We start from the raw sequence: 19,815 nt of genomic DNA on the forward strand, positions 1-19,815 counted from the left end.
ATTCGCGAGCTGCTTTTTTCATAAAGAAGGCGCGAGATTAAAAGCCATCATGGCGCTCTCCGTGAAAGATTTGGCATCTTTGCTAGTGTAATTATACGATATTATTTTAATATTTAGTTAATTTCTACTTTTGTGATACTTGGATGAGCTTATCACATAATAAATTCTTACAATTAGTGATAATATAATCTTCTTAATGTCTAATGCATTTCTTGTGGAAGGTTGATTCGTGACATCCGATTTACCTTAATAACAGTTTACCTTAGAGGAACATTTCTTCGGTAGGAGGGACGGAGTTGGAGGGAGGCGATCTTGCAATTATCTAGGGACAGTTCTGCAGTTATCCCACAATTGCGGACATCCAGAATTAAACTCTAGTGATTTTAAGCTAATTTTTATAATTTTATTGTGCTTAATGATAGTATCAGCTGGACAGAAAATTTTAAAAGCCAACAGCAGGAATAGTCATAGCAGGTCATTAAACTCTTTAATATTTCTACATTCTAAGTGTGTTTCCAAATTAGTCCCATCATCAACACTTTGCATGATGCATATATATTAATGGGAATTTAGAGAAAAAAAAACAATCACGAAGGTGAAGCTCCAAGTTAAACAATGCCATTTATGGATTGTGTTTTCTATACTTCACAGCAAGAAATCCAATAGATATTGACAAGTTTTTGTTATCGTATTTTACCTTTGAGGAACCACATAAATAGTCATGCCTGCTATTGCACTAACACTGTTAGGAAGAGCTGTCACATTACTGAAAAGCAGACTGCTGATGACTATTTTACATGGTTGATGGTTACAAAAAAATATTTTGTACGCATCATCATATTTCACAAGCTGCAGCATTTATTCTTTAAGCATCTAATTGAATTGTAATTAACCCGCACTTTAACTGTGTTTGTCATGTTGTAGCTTTCTTTTTTTAATTTTTTAATCTATTGATTGTAGGGTACTGTCAGAGGATGCAACACAAACTCAAAATTTTGAAACCCTTGCCACAAGTCTTCATCACTACTTTGAGAAAAAAGATTTTTTCAAAGTGGGATCAGCAATTGTAAGGCACAATAGTCACTTATGCTTGAAATTTAAAATTATGCCTTTGTTTTTTTAGTGAATTCTTCGTGCATTCTAATTTCTGTTAGTGTCATATGTACTTTTTTACTTCATTATTGTGAATAAAAAAGTAAGGGATTCCATATGTGCTTGTGTGTGTGTGTGTGCGCTTTAGTGAGAGTGCATTTATTGCTATGCAATTTTACACATCTCTGTTTAAGTTGCGTGTCAAGCAGATAACTGTGCTGTAAGTGAATCTATCTGCCCAGGTGCTGTTATTGCAAAATCAAGACTTGCTCCCCCATCCGACTCAGAAGCTTGCTGCCATCTTTTTGCTGTATGAGATGTATCGTACAGAGCCTGTGTCTGTCAATCCATTTGCATCTGTTTTTGTTCATCTTTTGGTAAGTTTTATAATTAGACTTACCTGGACAATCATGTCCTTAACACTCTTCATCGTTTGTACATATTTATAATACAGATGTAAAACATCTTTATTAATCCTTTTCAGAAAGGTGAATCCTTTTAGTTAATGCCTTAAAGTAGTACTAGTTAGGGATAAGACATGGACAGAAGTGTGCACGAAGACTGGTATTATGAGAATGTCTATGTCAGAATGTTGCCTGCAGGCTACACATTTGAACACATAAGTACAAATTTTGTGAAGGAAAATGTGCACGAACCACATCATCTCTGAATCAAGGGAGAATAGAAGTGAAAGCATATTTGTACCATGTTTCAGGTCACATTATTTACTAAAAGTTTGTATATCATATCTCATGTACAGGATCTTGCAATGAAAATGCATAAAGGGAGAATGAGAAAAAAACATTTTTTATGCAGAACCCACCAACACTGGCTGCAGAGAAGGGTGACAAAGGACAAGTAGAGCTGCACTGGGCAATCCCACCCATATCACCTGCAGAGAAGTATTTCCTTTCACAGCTCATCTCCAGTCCCAGCAAAGAGGTAGCTGGTTAGAGACTAGTCACCTTCTTCTTTTAGACCACCTCCTGTTTTTATGAAACACCCAAACCATCATCCAGTCTGTTACAATTTTTGTCTTCACGTGTAAGGTATAAAATTAAATCCAAAATTAAAGATTATTGATTTTAAAATGAAATAGATATATTTGATTCTTTTATCTCTTATTTGTTTTCTTTCTTTTGTCTTACGGCAGTTGAAAAATACAACTGGTCTTCAAATATTTAAGAGCATCATATATGCTAACATTTTCTTTTTTTCTATATTTTGAATTCTAACTTAAATTGATTTTTCATCTTTCAGCTTTTTAAAAAAACATGTACCCAGGTCTTGCAGATGGAAGTTAGCAATATGCAGGTATGTAATCACTCAAGATATACCTACTTCACAGACTCAAGTCATATTTGCTCCTTTCTCTCATGTGGCTCTACTAGTCTTCTGTTTTAAGCTATGTTTTAAGTAGCTCATCCTGCTCAGTTTGAATCTGAGTCAATATTTTTTCATAATTAAAAGATGATCACCATGTTGATTAGTGATCTAGGTTCTGTTTTATACTTTGTCCAAACCTGAAGCATCGGAGATGGCTGGTTCCATGCCTGTGAATGATGTTGCAGTTTACTTTGTCCTAAACGTTCTTCTTAAGTAGTTAAAGAAAAGAAAACAATAAGTAAAACGAAAAGCAGACGTGGTTTGGACTGCAGTAGACTTTTTGTAACTTGCTAATTCTTAAAAAAAAAAAAAAAGTTGCAAGTTCTTATTTCCTATGATTGAACTGTTTACAGTCATATGATGTTAGTGGTCTACAACTTGCTTTGGCTGAGCGTCACTCAGAAATGCCTTTCACAAGTCGTGCTGCCATGCCTTGTATTGTTCCTGATCGTGACAAGAAGCCCACAAGGTACTGAATAAAATATTTGAGTGTTTTTTCATGAGTATCTAGATGTGTGAGATTTTTCGAATGTTTTGCTTTGTAAAGTATATTTGTATATTTTTAAAGCCATTTATGCCCTACAGGAAAATGTGCGTGCAATTTTAAATAATCTTATTTACAGCTAGTAGGTATGTGTTTTAACTTACCAAATACTTCATTTTTAGTAGAATAAGTCAAAGATTATTACTGAGATTTTGAACTTTTTTTTTTTTTTTTTTTTTTTAACATTATTGGGTTGTTTTTTTTTTCCTACATCAGCTTTGAACAGTTTGGCAAGCCCAATGCTATCAATCCAGATGTCCAGCGACAAACAATAGAAGCATTGCTGTCAAGTAGCAATTCACCAGTGGAGCATAGCCTGCGTCCTGAATTTATTCGACTTGCACCACCTTTACACATTGCAGAGGATGAGGCAAGAAGTAGCAGTTATATTATAACAGCATTAAAAAAATTATAAAAGATTATATATAACTTTAAACAAGATATGAAATATTGTTTGGGGGTTTGTTTTTGTTTTTTGTTGGGTTTTTTTTTTTGTGGGGGGGGTTATGTAATGGTATTTTAGTAGATTCTGTTGTCTACAGAAGACTATAGTGTATTGTCTTCTAGAAACAAATAGATTTGGCATTTCATAAACTTAATTTTAACCAAGTCGTGCCAGGTGGGTGAAAATGATTTGTGTGCATGTGGGTGTGTACATGTACTCAAGCATTCACGTACTTCTGCTGCATGTGAGCTGTTTATGCATTTCGATCGTTCTTTTGCTCTTACTAAGATATTAGGCAGACATCTGAGAACATACACTTGCTTTCACTGTTGGCAGTTATCGCCCATCATATATATAGAAATATTTTTTCACCCTATCTGCTTTTAACATTACAACAATCAACAAACTGGATGTTAAAACTCCCAGTGAGGACAACATACTAGAAAAATGTAGGTCTTCTATTATTTGTGTCATAAAAAATGTACTGAGATTGTCAGTGCCTTTGTAATGTTATTAATGAAATGAATATTATTTTACAGTTAGTGTGGATGATCCCAACTGACAGTGAACACAAGGTCATCTGGGACCCTGCTGTTTGTGCTAACAGTTCTGCAGGTGCTGAAGTACGACGACTTCTGGTCAAAGCCACAAAAGGTCCATTAACATTACAGCAGCAGCAGCAAATCCTAAAGCAGTTGGAAAATGACCCAAAACTTATTTATCATGTTGGTCTCAGCCCACAGAAGGTGATTGAAAAAAGACATTTTTAGTGTTTATTGATATTTGACATTCTAATAGATACAAGTCCCAGAATAGAAAAGCAAGTGATACCTGTTTATTTGCAAGAAGACTGGAAATGAAATGAACATTAGGTTAATTTATGGTTTCATCAAACAGGATGACAGTGTATGCTGATTCATGTGAGGCTAGAAATAAGCCAGCTTCTTATGAAAGGAACAACTAGTACCAGTGGACTAGCATAACAGTCAATGGGTATCTGTCTAGAAATGTATATATGCATGTAGCAAACTATCCTGTATCAACAAAATTGATGGACTTTATGCTTTAAATTTCATGTTTTTAAAGACTTAAAACATCCTAGAGATGATGCTTAGTTCAATTTCAGTGTCTAGGAGTGAAGCAGTTGGTCATGAAAATTGTTTTCTTGCAGCTGCCAGATTTGGTAGAAAACAATCCACTGGTGGCAATCGAAGCTTTATTGAAGTTGATGACATCTAATCAGATCACAGAGTAAGCACTATGTCTTCTTTGTGAAAATTATTTAGGAATTTATGTTCTGTGTAATAAAAATACACATTTAAATGTCAAAAGTTGAAGTTTGTACGCAAATGTAAATGTAAGTTTTTGTGATGGCAAGTTTGGTTGCATTTTTTTAATGCTTACAGGTATTTCCAAGTATTAGTCAACATGGAGATGTCTTTACATTCCATGGAAGTTGTCAACCGTCTCACCACTGTAAGATTTGACAATTTTTTTTATACACATTAGATCCAATATTTTTAATATATGATATTTTTTGCCCCCTTTTATTGCTTCCTTGGTTGTTTACAGTATCATCATAGCATATTTTATTCATTTGCTGTTGCAGCAAGTAGATTTACCTCCTGAATTTATTCACCTATACATCTCCAACTGCATATCAACTTGTGAAACCATAAAAGATCGTTACATGCAGAATCGCCTGGTGCGATTGGTGTGCGTCTTCCTTCAGTCGCTTATACGCAACAAGACTATTGATGTTCGGGTAAGTTCAGGATTTTTCCGGTGCATGGGTGGAGAATATTTTTTTTTAATTCTGTGGGTGGGATATATCATCTGTGGATATAAAATATAGATCTGTCATGTTCTGTTTGATATGATTTTGTTTTAGACTTAGATTTATTTACATTTCAAGAAAAATGTCAGTCATGTTTAAGTAAATAAGTAATTTTTGTTTCTAAAATTTTAAAATGCAAATTGGGTGCATCAAGATGGTCAATGAGAATGTCAGTTTATTGTTATTATTTGTTAATAATAATTTTGGGGGAAAAAATCCTTTTCAAGATGTCATTCACATGCAAATGGATTTTGCCAAAACTTCCCTAATGGAAAATTGTCTTTTTTAGGACATCTTCATCGAAGTGCAAGCATTCTGCATTGAGTTCAGTCGCATACGAGAGGCTGCTGCTTTGTTTCGTCTTTTGAAATCTCTGGATAGTGCTGATGCACAACCAGCACCGACAGCAAGCAGATAGCAGATTACTAATGCTGCTCTTTCTTTGAAGCAGAATACAGAGATGATTAGAATGAAAGAGACTGTAACAACAGCATTATAAACCTGAGAATTCAAGTTCCAAACAAATTTAATTGTCCTGTCTTAATCAGTGGGTGGTGGCTGTGTAAGATTTTAAGACCCTCTTGTTGCAGAAGGAAGGCAGGCAGGAATATTGTGTGTGTGGATAAATTCAGAATTCTCTATGAATTAGACACATTTTTTTGTGTTTGTATAAGTGCTCAGTATGTTTTGCGTGGATGCTTGTCCGTGTGTTTTATGATACAGGAAGATCTGAAAAAGAATGCTTGTTTCTGAAAGTATGCATTTGTGATGACTGATGTTTAAAACATTAGAAAATCATTAAAAGATTATTTACCTAATTGTTTTTGCTGTGTGGAATGTGTATGCAGGCTAAATTGAAACAAAAAATTTTTCATCTAGAAGGCACAAACATGCTGGTACCAAAAAAATGCTTAAACACATTGTGTATTGATACTGTAAAATAAACAAAACAAAAATACTTAGCAATGCAGTTTCCTGATGTAAAATTTGAAGAATAATGCAAAAGTGATGGGTTGACCAGAGGCTATATACTTGTAGGTTGATAATTTTCCTGTTTTGCATGCAATTAAAAGCAAATATAGGAATATAATCTTTGAGGTTTAAGACTTTACACCCTCACATGCTCTTCCAGGGGCTTCATGCGACCTTTGACTTTTGGCACAGCCAGTGGCTGGTTTATAACTATTCATTGATCTCCCTGAATTGCTCGACAAGCTCCAGGGAGTTCGAAACAATGCTGCTCGCATTGTATTCCACAAGGGGGACAACTGAACATGTCCCACCACTTGTGCGAATGCACTGGCTGTTGGTTTGGGCTCGCATCTAATACAAGATTGTCCAAGTCTGTTATTGTGTTCATGGCCATTCCAGTGTCTAAGCTTGTATTGTCACACCAGTTCACTCTACCTACGTCGGTTTCCTCACTGTTCCATGTATCAGACTGAAAAGGTTTGGCCTTTCGCTCATTCTTTTTCAGAGTGAACATGCAAAACAAAGCAAAAAAATGTTCATAACCACTTCTATCAATCTTTAGCACATGAGAGATCTCTCCACACAGTTTGCAAAATACGTTCTACGTGGACTTAATCTAGTGTATTGTTTTGGAAAGTATATTATAAAAGGTATGCATCCTATGTCATTTGCTTGTAAATTTTCACTAGTGTATACCTTTATTTAAGAGACTAAATTGTAAGGGAGATAAGCAATGCTTATTGCAAACGGTAAGTAGTCTCCCCGAGTTAAGCAGACTGCACAAAACGCGATCTCGAACCCGTGTTCATACATTCAATTTCAAAACGTCTTATAAATGTAAGTTCGAAATATTTTGCTGTTGAAAGGGGAAAAAAAGTGCTCGGGAAGAATATATGTTTGTATTGAGCAAAGAGCAAACGTTTAAACGAAGGCTAAGATCGAGAGTAACATCACAAACTTGTCTTACTGGACTGCTCGCAGACGATTTCTTTTTCAGTTAACTACTAGAACGATTTTTGATATATTTATTTCATATTGTCTGCTTTTGTTTTGTATTCTATTACCCACACCTTTTTTAAACTTAGAATTCCGCTTGTGTGTGTTATTTCTCTCATCACCGTCAATGAAAAATTTGGGTTGACTAAAAGGATTTGTGTCCAGAGCAAGTATGAAATACTCTTCATTTTGACCACTACCGCAATTTCACTACAAGTAACAGTAATTAACATAACATAGGTTAACATATGCATGTGTTTTCTATCAGTATTTCAAATTTGAACCAAATCTGTTCAATAGATTAAAAACTACAGATATTTTAAGTTCGTTACACTTAAGACTTGTCATTTTTCCACCTGAAAAAATGATGATTTTGTAATATTAAGTAATAGCTGCACATTTCACAAAAGAGATCTTGCAAGTTTGTAGAAAAAATTAGTACAACAATACTTAATGATTACTTTGAAAAACATGTTTGAGTTGTATTTAGTAAATTAGTATTTGAAATGGAGTACTTGAAATATGATGTCCTAATGCAAAATAACCAAGCGCACAACTTTTTTTTTTCAATTTTCGATGCATTGTTTCCAGTAGGTCTTTTGCAGATTAGTTTTTCAGTCACTTGAGTACAAAGTCAGTGTTGGTAACTTCCCATACAAAGTACTTGGGACTTCTACGGTTTCAAGATGCTACTTATGGAGCATATGGTCCAAAATAGAGTACATGTAGTTATAGCTGTGGTGCAAATCGCAATATCTACAAAACTAATAATAGAGACTCAGTTTTTGCTTTGTTTTGTTTTTCTTATATTTTCTTGTACTTTCATGAACATAAAAAGTACTCGCTATAAAAAAATAATTTTCGTGCCGGTACCTACCTCTAGTTACTCAGTCGGCTATCCTTTTCATTCCAATGGTAGCTTTGGATCCTAAGAACCTATACACTAGTCACTAATCAAACGTGGGGGAAAAAATGAGTGTTAAAATAACTTTTCAAAACTTTCGAAAAAAAAACAACAAATGAAGCTACATTGTGTGATTGCTCATTGTACGTTCATTGATAATTTTGTCTGCTTTATTCACATTTTTGACGCTTAAGGCGGCGGAAAGTAGAATGGGTTAAACAGTTTAAATTTAGCCAAAAATGCAGACGCATAGCTCGTTAAGTCATTTAAGATTCTTTTAGCTTGTTTTCACGACTCGCTACATATGGTTAGAGGTTGCGAATAAAGAAGAAACGCACAGTGTGCTCATTCTCTGAGTCTTTTTTTGTTCTTTCGCTTTTCAAGAGCCTGACCATGTAAAACCAGACTCTAGCCAGCGGCAACTGTACAGAAGGTGACAAGTCTGTTTGCTACATGTGACGCAAAACTGGTAAAACTTGACGTACTGTCATCTTTGACGTAACTGACCCAAATGGATTCTGCTTTTGGTCTGGGAGGGTGTGTGCTAATATCCTCGAACACTGACCAAGATGTTTCTCACAAGTCTGGCATTGCTTCTGATGAGTATGATTTTGTAACAAAATATTTTTCTGTTTTAGATTTGTTTCTTTTTTTTTTATTAGCGCTTTTTGAGGAAAAGGTTACATGAAAATGGAAGAAGGCTCAGTCAATTATGTTTCTTCGATACTGCAACAGTCCAAAACAATATTGATATTACCTTTGTGATGTTGCCTGTTTGAATGCTTTCCTTTGTGCAGCCGGCTACACTGGTGGCGCTCACGTGACGGTGTCTCCGGATGATGTTCAAAATGGCATCAGTGTCACGCTGACCTGTGGTGTGTTGGACATCCCTGCGGCCGGAGACCGGTGGGAATGGTTCCTAAATGACTTAAGCATGAATCAGCCTCAGCAAAGCGTTCGCTATTTCTTCCTTCGACTTCTCGACTCATGGTGGGGACTATAAATGCAGCTTCTTCAACAGCACTACCAGTGTCACAGAATTCAGTCCCCCGGTACCGGTATGTCGTAACGGTAAGTCTGTGGAGAAGTTTAGAGGGAAGAGTTATTTCGTGAAGACGACTACAACATGAATATTCTTTGCCACGTACCTTACAATGCTCGTATGTGGACATAGTCGAAATTATCGCTCGACGAACTCAACAGTACTTTCACCAGCAGTCCCACCTTTTTGTTCCAGCAAGCAAAAGTCATTGCATGGACAAAGCAGAATGCGCTACAGCATTGTGTCCACATAAATGTGCGTATGGCTACACCAAACCTCCCAGCTGCGAAAACCGTAAGAACAAGTTGAAAACTATTACCATCAAACGTATTATAACATGTGCTGCTGCAACTGAACTGAGAGAGAGAAAAAAATTGAAGGAAGCGGAGACATTTTATTGTCCACAGTTTTAGTCGAAGAGCTATCGTCACTGTCTATTTTACTCTGCTTCCACACACTTCATTCATTTTCAACTCTCTATAGCTTCTTTGTCCACGCCAGTCCCAGTGAACACAACAAAAATTTGTATCAATTAATCAATCCATCTCCGTCTTAACTTAGTACAGCATAGAGATCATTTCACTGTCTTCGACGTCGTCGTCGTTGTTGTTGTTATTATTATTGTTGCTGCCAACAAGTGGTAGACGTGTCCTGTTTTAAATTTCTGACAGAGGGAAAATCTCCTTCTTTTGACTCGGTTGAGCTTTTTCACGTCCAATTGAATAACACTTTCGTTAGCTCTTGCATGCAAGAAGACTAGCGACAGAAGGAGCTTTAAAAAAACACGCTGACGTCACGAATAGATGTAGATACGAACTGAACTCAGCTCAGTCAACAGAAGAAATAAAACAAAAAAGAAAAAACTGTTGGCCCCTGAAAGACCTTTGAGGCCTCAGCGTATTTGTTGTATGTACAGCATGTCCTGCCAACAAATTCGGAATGGACTGCACTCAGACGTGCCACTGTTTGGACCCTCTAGAAGTGTGCGACGCTGTGCAGGGTGTGTGTCCTAGTCACCAATGTCACGAAGACTGGGAAGGCACTGGATGCAGCCAGCGTACGTCAATGCGTGCGTGCGTGTGTGATATCTAAGTCAATCTAATTGTTAGGAGGAAATATCCATGTGTGCGTTTTTTTAAAAAATATTATTATAACAAATGAACATTTCTTAATCTTGTATAATTTTGCCTTTATGCAGATAACCTTGGTGAACATCGGGGCAATGGTTTGGGGACTTGTGCCCGAACCACCGCCCCCATTAGTAAGAACTCAATATTTGCAAGTACATTTGAAACAACTTTAACCCTCCATCCTCATCCACTCCTCCAACAGGTCTGCCCAAGCTGCACGACGGACCTAGTGTTATTTCTAGCACGTGTACATCCATCACCGTGTCATGGGATGCATGGGATTCTCGGCACGACTTCGGAGACTTCCCCAGCGTCTGGGCTTACAGGTCACTGAACCTACAAAGTCAGGCCGCCACGTGTTGGGAGACAGCTCTTCCTGCTATAATTCTCACTGTATCTTTTCTCGCTTTTGGAAGTTCCAGTGGTTACAAATTATAAAATAAAATTGCTTTTAATTTCGTTGAAAAAAAAGAGTGGGCAAGAGATAAACGACGTCCTCGAATAGTGAGATTTTTTAAAATGCTTTTTGTTTGTTTGTTTTTGAGTGGAAAGGGATGTCTGGTTGGATAGAGCTGGGTTGGAAGATGATTTCCTTAGAGTGCATTTTGGTGACATGTGAACTTTGTGGTTTTGATTCTATGACCAGTAATGTAATCATTAAAACAAGAGGGCTAATACGCACATAGTAATAGTAATGATGTTTACTAATACTGTGAAAGTTTGGAAGGATTTGCAAGAAACTGCTGATGCGACACACAAGTATCAATGTCGCACTGCCGAGCCCCGCCAAGATAGTAGAGTGCATGGGCAGCCCGGGTTTTTAATTGTGCATTGCATCATGGTCCTGTTTCCGTCAGCGTTACTGGTGTTTTTTTCTGATGACACAGTCTGCTGACCTTGTCGGACGAAAGCCCAAACCACTCTCAGTGGACGCTGGTGGACACCTTGAAGCATGACGCGCTCAAGAAGATGTACACGCATACGGTGCCTGTGAATACAATCGCACGCGGGGTGATGCACAGGTTTCGCGTGGACATCTTTTACAATGCTTCCGGCAAAATGGCTGCCCGCTCTAGCCCCGGCTTTTCTTCTGTGCCAGTCTATCCGTGCGATCGTGAGTATGGTTCTAAGATCGATAATGACAATGACAATAATAAATTTATGGATCACCACCAGAGTTCGTCAATAATAAAAGTCACATAAACATTGCCAATTACTCACTGAGTCAAAATAACAAATGGTAATAACAAGCCAGTTTCTCATCCGCTCACGAGATGGCACGGGGACAGACGACCTCTCTGGACCCCTTGTAACTGCAATAGTAAATTATTTTCCCGGTATGTAATAATATTCTTACTATTCGAGTGTCAACATCTACATTTCATTCAGTAACGTAATACCGATTGCAAACATTATCAAGTGATCTAAGATCTACATCCCTACTTGAGCATGGAGTTGTTTACACGTGAGTGGTTAGTAAATGAGGGAAATGACATTAAAGGATCAAACTTGTAGTACCCCTCTAGAAAAAAATCCCCAGAGTGAGGAATGTTACGTCAACTTTTCTTTAGAAGAAAAGGAAAAGAAGGAAAAAAAATCCACCGACTTTCACAGCCATGGGCTCGGGTACACCAGGTCTTCACATTTAATGGTGCCATGTTATGATGCAAGTTTCTTTAAAATGCTCATTCAAGCTGAAGGTAAAAGCAGTGAATTTGTTAACTTTCTAAAAAAAATTCTTTAATTGAAAAAATAATATCAATAGAAGTAGCTCACTACCACAATAATAGCAGCTCACCACCCCAACATACACAGAAAGTTAACAAAAAAAATCACAGATTCCTTCATTCGTGCGAAAGCACGGGGTTTTTTTTCAGCCATGTAAGCAACTAAAGAGAAAAGATAGTGTGATAATTGTAGATTATTTGAAGGTTTGTTTAAGGAAAAAAATTATCAGAAACTAATACTACATACATTTTTAGTTCCAGCAAGTTTGAGTGCGGACACACCGGGACAAGGTGAGTATTAAGTGCGAGCCATTTTAAAATGCTATATATATATATGAGATTCTAGCTATATCATTTCACTTATTTTTCTTTGCTTAATCTGTCTGTCTGTCTGTCTGTCTGTCTGTCTGTCTGTCTGTCTGTCTGTCTGTCTGTCTGTCTGTCTCTTTTTTCTTTCTTTTTGAAAGAAGGTAGGGAAGAATGTGGACGCATGTTTTATCGTTATTCTATCATTAGACTTCTCGACTTGCATGGTTTTAGAATTTTCAAGTAGGTCCTGAAACCCAGCTCGGCAGTCAGTCATAAAGTTAATCTTACACCACCATTGTCCTGCTGCAGCATATAGTCCAAAGACCAATAGACACATCGAAGAATTCTTTTGCGTATTTAAGTACAGAGAGGGCAAACCGTGGCTGAGCTGCGTCATCTGGTTCTGAATATGGAGGAGGTGAAAGTCAAATGGACCTTGTCCGCCAATCTGGGCGCCTCGCCACCCGCTGACCTCCGCCTCGTGTATGTCTACCGCAAGCAGCGTCGGGGCATATGTCCGCCGCTGAGCCCACCTGACTCTTACATCAGGTTCGACATGGTTGCGGGTACTAGGGGCCTTCTCCTGCATCACCTCTTGCCAGGCTACGACTACGAGTACATCTTCACTGTCGAGTCTGCCACCGTCACTGCCATTAAGGAGACACTGAACGGGGAATTTTCCACCAAGCCTAATGGTTGGTCCCAGTAACATTAGTTGTCAACCCCATTTGGTAGAGCCACTAAGATAGCATCAACAGTTTGTCATTTTTTTTTTCATGTTGAATATCATCGCAGATATCATCGGCGTCAACAGTAATATTGTCATTGTTGTCATCGATGTAAAAATGTAAAAATAAAAACTCTTCTGGATTATTTATCCATCGTCGGAAATAATGCAGCCCAAATAAAATTTAGCATACATCCAGGTTCTTGCTGACATCGGCGTATACGAGTAGTAGTGATCGTCGACGTATCAGAAACGGACATTGTCGAAATAACTACTAGAGAGAAACTAAAACACATTTATTAATTTAAAAACGTTTTTGAAGTAAATAAAACAAAAATTCAGGTAAATTAGCTTGTTGGTACAAATGATTTCTGCAGGTGTACTGTGCACTGCAGACAGAGACAATTGATTGGTCTCAACACAGGTTTGTACTGCCTAGACCAGGGATGGGCAAAGTTTTCTGTTTTCGGGCCGGTCTCCAAGTTCTAATCTATGCGGCGGGTCGGAAAACTACATAAAACCCACGCCAGGTGGCTACACAACAAACCTAATGATAAGGAAATGGACAACAAATGAGTAAACAACGGCGTTCTCTTAACGAATTTATTTTTTAAAGTGAAGATGTTTAAATTCTCTCACAATAAAACTTTAAACCAGCCTTTCCTTTGAAGGCAGCCGCCCACGATGCTCTCTAACGACTCCATCAGACATGTCAGCCATGTTATTTGTTATCTTTTGACCTTTTCTGTGTTAGAATGTGGACTGACGATTTCTAATGCTGTTGTGCTTGATAAATTAAATTTCAATCAGCCTACATTGAAAAAAAAAAAAAAGAAAACAGGTGGACTTTACAGTTTGGCAGATAGGCCGGTCCAAAGACGTCCGCGGGTCGTACTTTGCCCACCCCTGGCCTAGACCCTGGTCAGGTTTTTATTTATTTTCTCCTGCTCAAAAGTGCGTCATTTACTCTTTTCTTTCTGTGCTAACACTTGCCATCTTTTTCATGCAGCACCCACTAGTACCATAGACGGGTTGTCGCTTCTAAACGTGTCAGCAACAGAAGTCACTGTCGGGTGGGTTGCCCCTCCGTGCGAAGAGCTGGGAGGCCCCGTCAGCCGCTATGAGGTGGAGTTATCAAGCCTGCAGATGCCGACCAACATTTCCTTCTCCGACAGTCTACAGGTTAAAAATATGTTCAAAGAACTCATTTTTCCGAGAATGTGATTTTTTCAGTTTACTTTTTTAGGTGGGGGAGAAGAGGGGAAAACAGATCTTGTTTTTGAAGGTTGCTGTATGTTTAAAAGTGCTCGAAGACTTTGAGCTGTTTATTCGAAATTCCTCGGTGGTGAGGGGAGGACATTTAATATTAATTCTTCATTCTGTCAGACTGTGTTTTCAAATATCATTATCTCTTTCCAAGCATTTAGACATTTACAGAGTGTCGATTGAGGTCGATAATGTCGTGCTTCACTCCCATCCCCCATCGCACTAAGTGAGACTATAATATATATTATATTATGTAATATAATATTATTTCGAAAAAAGAGAACAGTTATGATCTCAGAAAGGAGCAACAATCAAAATTTTGTGTACGAAATGACCCAGATGAAAGCTAAATAAATTATTCTTTGCGTATCTGCATTTCCCCATAGATTCATAAACAAGTTTCTTGTTTAATATGCAGCATATTAATCGAGTTCTTTTCGCTTCTTGATATACTGTCTTTATGAAAGTAAGTCTTCAGGAAATATTTCCGACACATTCTCAGTCACTAGAATTTTTTAATTTTTATTCGTTATTTTTATAACTTTTTCTCGTTGCAAAAAATATTTAGATTCATTTTGACTCTGTAAATATCTTCTCTGGAAGCGGCCTTTCAACCAAGTGAGGTGTTTGACATAAGCTTGGAGACCGTCACCTTTTACGCTTTGGCACTACAGTGATACCTCGGTTCTCGAACATAATTCGTTCCGGGAGGACGGTCGAGAACCAAATTGTTCGAGAACCGAAGCAATGAAACCCATAGGAAATAATGGAAACTGGATTAATTCGTTCCAAGCCCCAGAAAATGCCTATTTACTGGCCTAATTTGTATATAATATGTAGAAAAACATGAGTCTCAACAGAAATAAGAAATAAAAGTGTATTTATTAAAACAAAAAAAAATAAATAAAATGTACTGTACAGTACAGTAAATTGTGTTTCATTTACTGTACCTCTACCAAACTTTATGGCAGGAGGGAATGAATGTGGAGGGAGGAGGGAAGGGGATGGTTATTGTATTGAAGGGGAGTCCTCTTCAATAAAAACAGAGGGTAACTGCTCTTCGGGTGTTTCTGTTCTCTGTATCTTTTGCTGAGGAGAATCAGAATCTTGCTCTGCAGTTGCTTGTCTGATTCTTTACGGAAGAATTTGTCAATTGTTTGCTGTTTTTTTCTCCTTTGCAAAATTTGCGGAAAGTGGACATAACATTGTCATTAAAAATGTTAACTGCTCTATTTGCTACCACTTTATCAGTGTTGTTCAACAAAATTTGCGATTTCTGCCCATTTTGCACACATTTCATGACTCTCTCCACAAAACGTCACTCTCTCTCTCTGCACTCACACTGATGACGCAAGCAAGGCGCGCTGGGCTGAATCAGAGATCTGTAGGTCCCTACAGATCTCTGGCTGAATGAACGCCATTCGGCTCAACTCGGCTCATCTCGGACGTTCGGATGTTCGAGTTCCAAATATTTGTTCGGATTCCAAGACAAAATTTTCTCGAATTTCCTGGTCGAATACCGATTTGGTCGAAAACCAAGGCGTTCGAGAACCGAGGTATCACTGTATCTGTATGTTCCCCAGGCAACGCTGGTTGCCCTGAAGCCGTCCACCCGTTACGAGATCCGCGTGCGATATGCCAATGACATTGCACCGGGACCTTTCAGCGCCCCTATTATATTTGAAACACCCAGCGATGTCCGTAAGTTTATGCATTGCAAATGTGCATTATTTCAGAATAGTCGTGGGACTTGATCCTCTTGACCAGACCTGGGCAAACGCCGGCCCGCCTCCTGTCTCTGACCGGTCCGCCCGCCCACCCGCCAGTATACAATATATACAGTATTGTGTAAAACTGAGTTAACTATGTTAGTCCGGCCCTCGAAAACCATCCCAATGTCTCATGCGGCCCCTTGGGAAAATTAATTGCCCACCCCTGCTCTTGACAGTGAGTCACGGTCAAGTTGATGAAACTTGTAAAATTTATTACTTGGCAGCTCCTGCTCCGTCTCCACCCTTACGGGTGCGTCAAATATTTCGAGAGCTGCACTGTGTTGGACTGAGTTGGGACCCTGGACCAGAAAACGAAGAAAAAGTGATCAGCTTCGAGGTGGGCTACAAATGTAATAACCAGGACTTCATCTGAAGCCTGCTTTGACGACAGTTCTTAAATAATGACAATTCTTTATTTACGAGCGTGGTAGAATAAGCAGAACTGTTTTTTTTACCTCTAGCCATCTCATTAAATAGGGATAAATACGCTAAACTGCTAATTTACTCAAATAATCGCAGATATGTCATCACAGAGCCAGCGAGATGCATGAAGTTGACATAAGGCGATTCTCTTGGACAAACCTCTGTCATGGTGCAGTTCTTTTCGGCAGATATTTAACCTGGCCATTGCCAACACCTCGAAGAACTTGAAGGGGCACTGGTCGGCCCCAGCTGCTGCACGACAGACGCGCGTGTGCGGCCTGCAGCCTGGGCGAGAGTACTCGCTGGGCGTGGCGGCTCGTGGCCAACTGGCTCTGAGCTTGACCACCAAAGTCGTGGTATTCACAGACCACTACGCGCCTCCTCCGCCCAGTCCGCTAGTGGTACGTCACACCCCGAAGTTTGCCCGCAGATCAGAAATAATCTCCGGGCTGTACCCTACCCTGCCTCTGACCTTTTTTGTAAATAAGTTCGCAAAAGATATACGTAGACAATGATCGTGTTAGGTACTTGTCAGAATGGATGAGTACAAGCCACAATCTCTGCAGATTGATGAATTTTATACTCTGTCTTGAATATTTCTTTGAGAGAAGATGAGAATTAAAATGTCCCCAAATTGAAGCAAGTGTGAACGTGAGACCAGGTACAAGTATTAAATGATAAAAATATAAGCTTATTAACATTATACACACACGAGAATGGGCTTACCGTAGAATTATATTAGAGCATGAAACTCTCAAGAGTGCAATAATATAAACATCTTGCGCATAAAACGTCAAGCAATTAAGACGAGGAATAAACGAGCATGCACTAATAGACGTCGTCTGCTACTTTTGTTCACTTTAATTGTTGATATTCATCACAGACAGACTGACATAATGCTATTTTCTGTTCAGTTATATATAATATGTTGTTTCTTCAGTAAATGGCTTTAAAATAGTGATAATTTCTGTGAAAGTGTGATACACCTGAAATGAAGGTTTACTTGCATTAAAGCTAGTTAAGCGATTAAAAATGATGGGTGGGTGATTTATGGGACGGGGAGAGAAAGACATTCCTTCTATTCCTTCTTCACATGAGAAAGTCATCTTTGATTTTCCATTTCTTGTCTTATGCTTTTTACGTACCACTTGCTAAAATTCGTTTTATTTCAACAGTTAAACAGCTGATAAAGTATGCATGTCTTTATCTGTAATTGTATCTCTCTCAAAAAATGACTTTAAAAATGTTTCGGGTTGAAAGTGGAACATATTTTACCTGGCTCTTTAACATATCTTCCTCATAATTTCGATTAATAAAGCACTAATGTATCGTGTTTTAGAACAAGGCTATGAATTTTTCAAGGAATTTAATTTTGTATCAAGTTCTTTTGTGGTTTTTCTTTTTGTTTTATTTGTTTGTTTTTTCTTTTGTTTTTGTTTGTGTGTGTGTGTGCGTGTGTGTTTGTTTTTTTTAACCAGACCCAAGAAAGTTTCTGTTTTTGTTTGTAGTTAAGAAAATATCGGAAAACGCATGCAGTGTGTCGTCCCTAAATGCTGAATTCTAACCCGTCTTGAAAACAAATTAGATGGCTAATAGTGGCTAGTGAGTAATCTGGAAACTAGATTCCTTCGTTGCTGTAAACGTCATACTCCGTGTCAAAGGTGGTGTCGAGGACACTGAAAACGGTACTTGTAAAGCTTCGCCCCGTCGTATCCTCCCTCGTTGCCATCGCCTATTACTTGATCTACGTGGCCGAGGGGATCCCGACCGAGCAGGAAAAAGCGGACGCTGGCATAGCAACGGGACCCAAAGGCATCGTCCCTTTTGAGCAGGCGGCGGAGAAGAAAGGCTCTGTATATAATCGGGTGAGGAGTGAGCAAGATTGCGCCATGCGTTGGCGTGCGTCTGTGTGCACACAGGAAAGGGTCGGCAAGTGAGCGAGACAAGAAAATGCTTAAAATGCCGATATTGTGTTTCCCTAACGAAGCCGCCATTTGCCTCCAACATTTCACAATATGTAATATATCATTTCTAACGCACGCATTGTCTTCCAACTCAGTGACTGAAGCTGCAACTGTATAACGATAATGGATATAAACGCAAACGTATCATTGTATAAGATCGACTTGCTGCATTAACCTCTTGATAGCAATATAATCATTAATATGATTGTTCATTCCATAACAATAAAAGATAAGTTGAAGTACTTGATGTTCTCTTTCTGTCAGACTACTGCAGACGGTTCCCATTTCCATCTAGACGGGAGTTCTGCGAAAGAAAGAACCGCTCGCTACACGGATCACGCTCCCAGTCACGTGAACTACACCACCATCGCAGGAACCACTACTTCACAAACCTTGTACAACACCTCACTACAAACCTTGTACAACACCACGCCACACATGAACAACGTCACTTCACAGACCTTGTACAACATCTCCTACAGACCTTGTACAACACCACTCCACACGACATGTACAATGCCACTTCACAGAATTTGTACAACACTTCAAATATCTTGTACAACAACACTGTACAGACCTTGTACAGCCCAACTCCGCACGTCACAAAGGTCTTGAGGAGCGAACCAGTAAGTGGACAGGCGGCAGGAGACGCGGGTGGAACGCACAGCCTGGCAACGGTCAGCATGCTGGACGTCGAGTCATTGGAAACCTGGAGTAGGTCCCAGGCCAATGTTCCCGTTCTCGCCTTAAAGCTCCAGAGAAACCTTCGCACTGGCGCTCACCTGCAGACGCATGCTCGCTCAACAAAACGCAGCCATTTGGTTGGGTTGAACATTATGACGACGTATCTGGAGCTACAGTCGGACTCCATATCAAGATTCTTGACCGGACGTGGTATGTTAAACTTCCAAGGTGCCAGTCGACGCCAAACTGTATTGAGAACGGCTTTAAGGGCACACAAAGCTCGATCCAGCTCCGGAAGCAATGGCAGGTCTCGTCAGGATCAGGCAGGAGTTTTTAGGACTTTGGTGGCGGCGAGGAGGACGGCAGGAGTGGCACTTACGAGTGCCCGGCGGAGGAGGCAAAGTGAGGTGTTGTGGAACACCTCCCAACCTCCGGGAAGAGAGTATATGAAGCTGGAGCCCTCCGAGGTACATGACGAAATCTTGGTCATCATAGGCACCGGGGATGTGGTAGGCGGCGTCTACAATGAGCCGCTGGACCCCAGTGGCCGCTACGACTTGTATCTGGTCAGCTGCAGCGTGTGGGTGTCTGTCAC

At 39.1% G+C, this 19,815-nt stretch overlaps 2 protein-coding genes across 2 annotated transcripts; both read left to right on the top strand.

Moving 5' to 3' along the window:
- The first annotated feature begins 8 nt into the window (after window positions 1-8).
- Window positions 9-6,122, top strand: LOC112560300 (CCR4-NOT transcription complex subunit 11-like). Its single transcript, XM_025232067.1, has 12 exons — window positions 9-87; window positions 961-1,066; window positions 1,335-1,469; window positions 1,909-2,034; window positions 2,353-2,406; window positions 2,832-2,947; window positions 3,239-3,392; window positions 4,007-4,213; window positions 4,639-4,718; window positions 4,874-4,943; window positions 5,077-5,232; window positions 5,594-6,122. Exons 1-12 carry the CDS (start codon window positions 50-52, stop codon window positions 5,720-5,722), a joined length of 1,371 nt encoding a protein of 456 aa, XP_025087852.1. The 5' UTR covers window positions 9-49; the 3' UTR covers window positions 5,723-6,122.
- A 2,508-nt stretch (window positions 6,123-8,630) lies between these two features.
- Window positions 8,631-19,185, top strand: LOC112560298. The gene is made up of 14 exons (XM_025232061.1): window positions 8,631-8,779; window positions 8,974-9,247; window positions 9,414-9,512; window positions 10,135-10,275; window positions 10,551-10,674; window positions 11,236-11,462; window positions 12,331-12,366; window positions 12,747-13,079; window positions 14,121-14,293; window positions 15,961-16,078; window positions 16,374-16,486; window positions 16,761-16,973; window positions 18,234-18,437; window positions 18,801-19,185. Exons 3-14 carry the CDS (start codon window positions 9,431-9,433, stop codon window positions 19,149-19,151), a joined length of 2,115 nt encoding a protein of 704 aa, XP_025087846.1. The 5' UTR covers window positions 8,631-8,779; window positions 8,974-9,247; window positions 9,414-9,430; the 3' UTR covers window positions 19,152-19,185.
- Window positions 19,186-19,815: the final 630 nt, after the last annotated feature.

Source organism: Pomacea canaliculata, linkage group LG3 (assembly GCF_003073045.1).
Source record: "Pomacea canaliculata isolate SZHN2017 linkage group LG3, ASM307304v1, whole genome shotgun sequence".
NCBI classification, from domain to species: Eukaryota; Metazoa; Mollusca; class Gastropoda; order Architaenioglossa; family Ampullariidae; genus Pomacea; species Pomacea canaliculata.